The sequence below is a fragment of the Trichechus manatus genome, unplaced genomic scaffold (genome assembly GCF_000243295.1).
Source record: "Trichechus manatus latirostris isolate Lorelei unplaced genomic scaffold, TriManLat1.0 scaffold00028, whole genome shotgun sequence".
Lineage (NCBI taxonomy): Eukaryota > Metazoa > Chordata > Mammalia > Sirenia > Trichechidae > Trichechus > Trichechus manatus.
In genome coordinates, this window is record NW_004443964.1 from 2,035,779 (window position 1) to 2,037,184 (window position 1,406).

The 1,406-nt window shown below is 62.5% G+C and overlaps 1 protein-coding gene across 1 annotated transcript in view; it reads right to left on the reverse strand.

Moving 5' to 3' along the window:
- The window catches only part of RPTOR (regulatory associated protein of MTOR complex 1), a 425,613-nt gene that overhangs the window by 48,012 nt on the left and 376,195 nt on the right, over window positions 1-1,406 (reverse strand). The window contains 4 exon segments of the mRNA XM_023729162.1: window positions 42-161; window positions 163-236; window positions 823-1,005; window positions 1,089-1,360. Coding sequence (XP_023584930.1) covers window positions 42-161; window positions 163-236; window positions 823-1,005; window positions 1,089-1,360 — 649 coding nt within the window.

A 1,406-nucleotide genomic window follows, 5' to 3' on the forward strand; every position in this document is an offset into this window, starting at 1 on the left:
GGACGCATGGATGCACACACAGCCCGATGCGAGGCACTTACCCCACGGGCTGGATGTGCGTGCCCTTGTTGGTGGGGCTGGCTGGGGCCGACTGCGTGAGGGAGGCCGAGTCAAGGATGCGCTGGGGCCGGGCGTTCACTGTGGCCTGGAAGAGTGAAGACTGTAACTGAGGGTCCGGGAAGGAGGCTGGTTAGGGTCACGAGACAAAAGCACAAGGTCTGGCGAGGGGCCCTCATCTGGGGTCACAAGATAAACGTGAGATTGGGAGGGCTCTTGGGTGCCTTCAAAATGGTGGAGAAGGCCTTTTGGTTGAGGAAGTCTCAGATGCCAGCTGAAGGTCCCACTGGAATTTTCCACCAGGCCCAGTGAGCCGTGAAACCCCAGGTGGGAGAAACACTCCAGGTGTGGAGGTCTGGGGCGCCTGAGGAGAACGGTCCCATGCGGCTCTTCGGGAGGAGGAGCCTGAGCAGCTTCTCCTTCTGGAAGACACACAGCCCACCTCCAACTCCTTCCCTCGGCTGCCTCCCTGAAAATGGAGCAACTCCCCAGACGGCTCCCAGCGCCCCTCCCCACTGTGTCGCCTGAGTGGGCCGAGCATGCACACCGCTCTGCTCTAGCCCGATCTTCTGGAACATTCCAACTCTCGTTTGAGAGGTACGAGAGAAGAGAAACACGACAGTGTGACCTCGTTCCCCAAAGACCCCGTTGCAGGTTCCGCCCGGGCGAGGGGGGCTCAGATGGCCTGTCGCTTTGCCCTCCTCCCCGTGAGGCCTCTCAGGTGTCCACCTCTAGGGACCGAGGGAGGCCCCGCGTGAGGGTTACCGAGGGGCCACTGGCAGGAAGCACTCCATAATTGGGTGCCTGGCCGGGAGGTAGTAAGGTGGACAGTGGCGGAAGACGCCCAGGGTCTAGGATTCTGTGCGATGTGTTCACATAACACCTCAGAGGCCGCACAAAGCGCAGAGTGCCTGGAGGGGCTGAGGGGCCACTAGCCCGATCCTGGCCCTACTCCGCGGGAAAAGAGAGAGCCTATCACCGGCGTAAAGCAGGTCCTCCCGACCAGGTCATGTCCTGGGGCCTCACCTCACACCCTCTGAGTCACAGAGCCCCCCTGTGCCCCCCAGCTTCTCCTCCCACATGTCCCCAGGCTGAGCCGTGCCTGTGGGTCGGACACACTGACGGCCGGCTGGGAGGGAGGAGATTTTCTGTAGATTTGGGAACCAGAGCTGCCGGGTGATAAACGGCGAGACATCTGGCCCGCCAGCAGCTGCTTGCGGCCCAGCGGCAGGAGGCCCGTCTGCCTGCTGCTCCACAGGCATCTCCGGTTCCCGGGCACAGCCAGGCGGGAGTCCTGTAGGTTCTGGGCACCAGCGGTTGTGAGGGTTTGGAGAGAACCCGGGATGCTT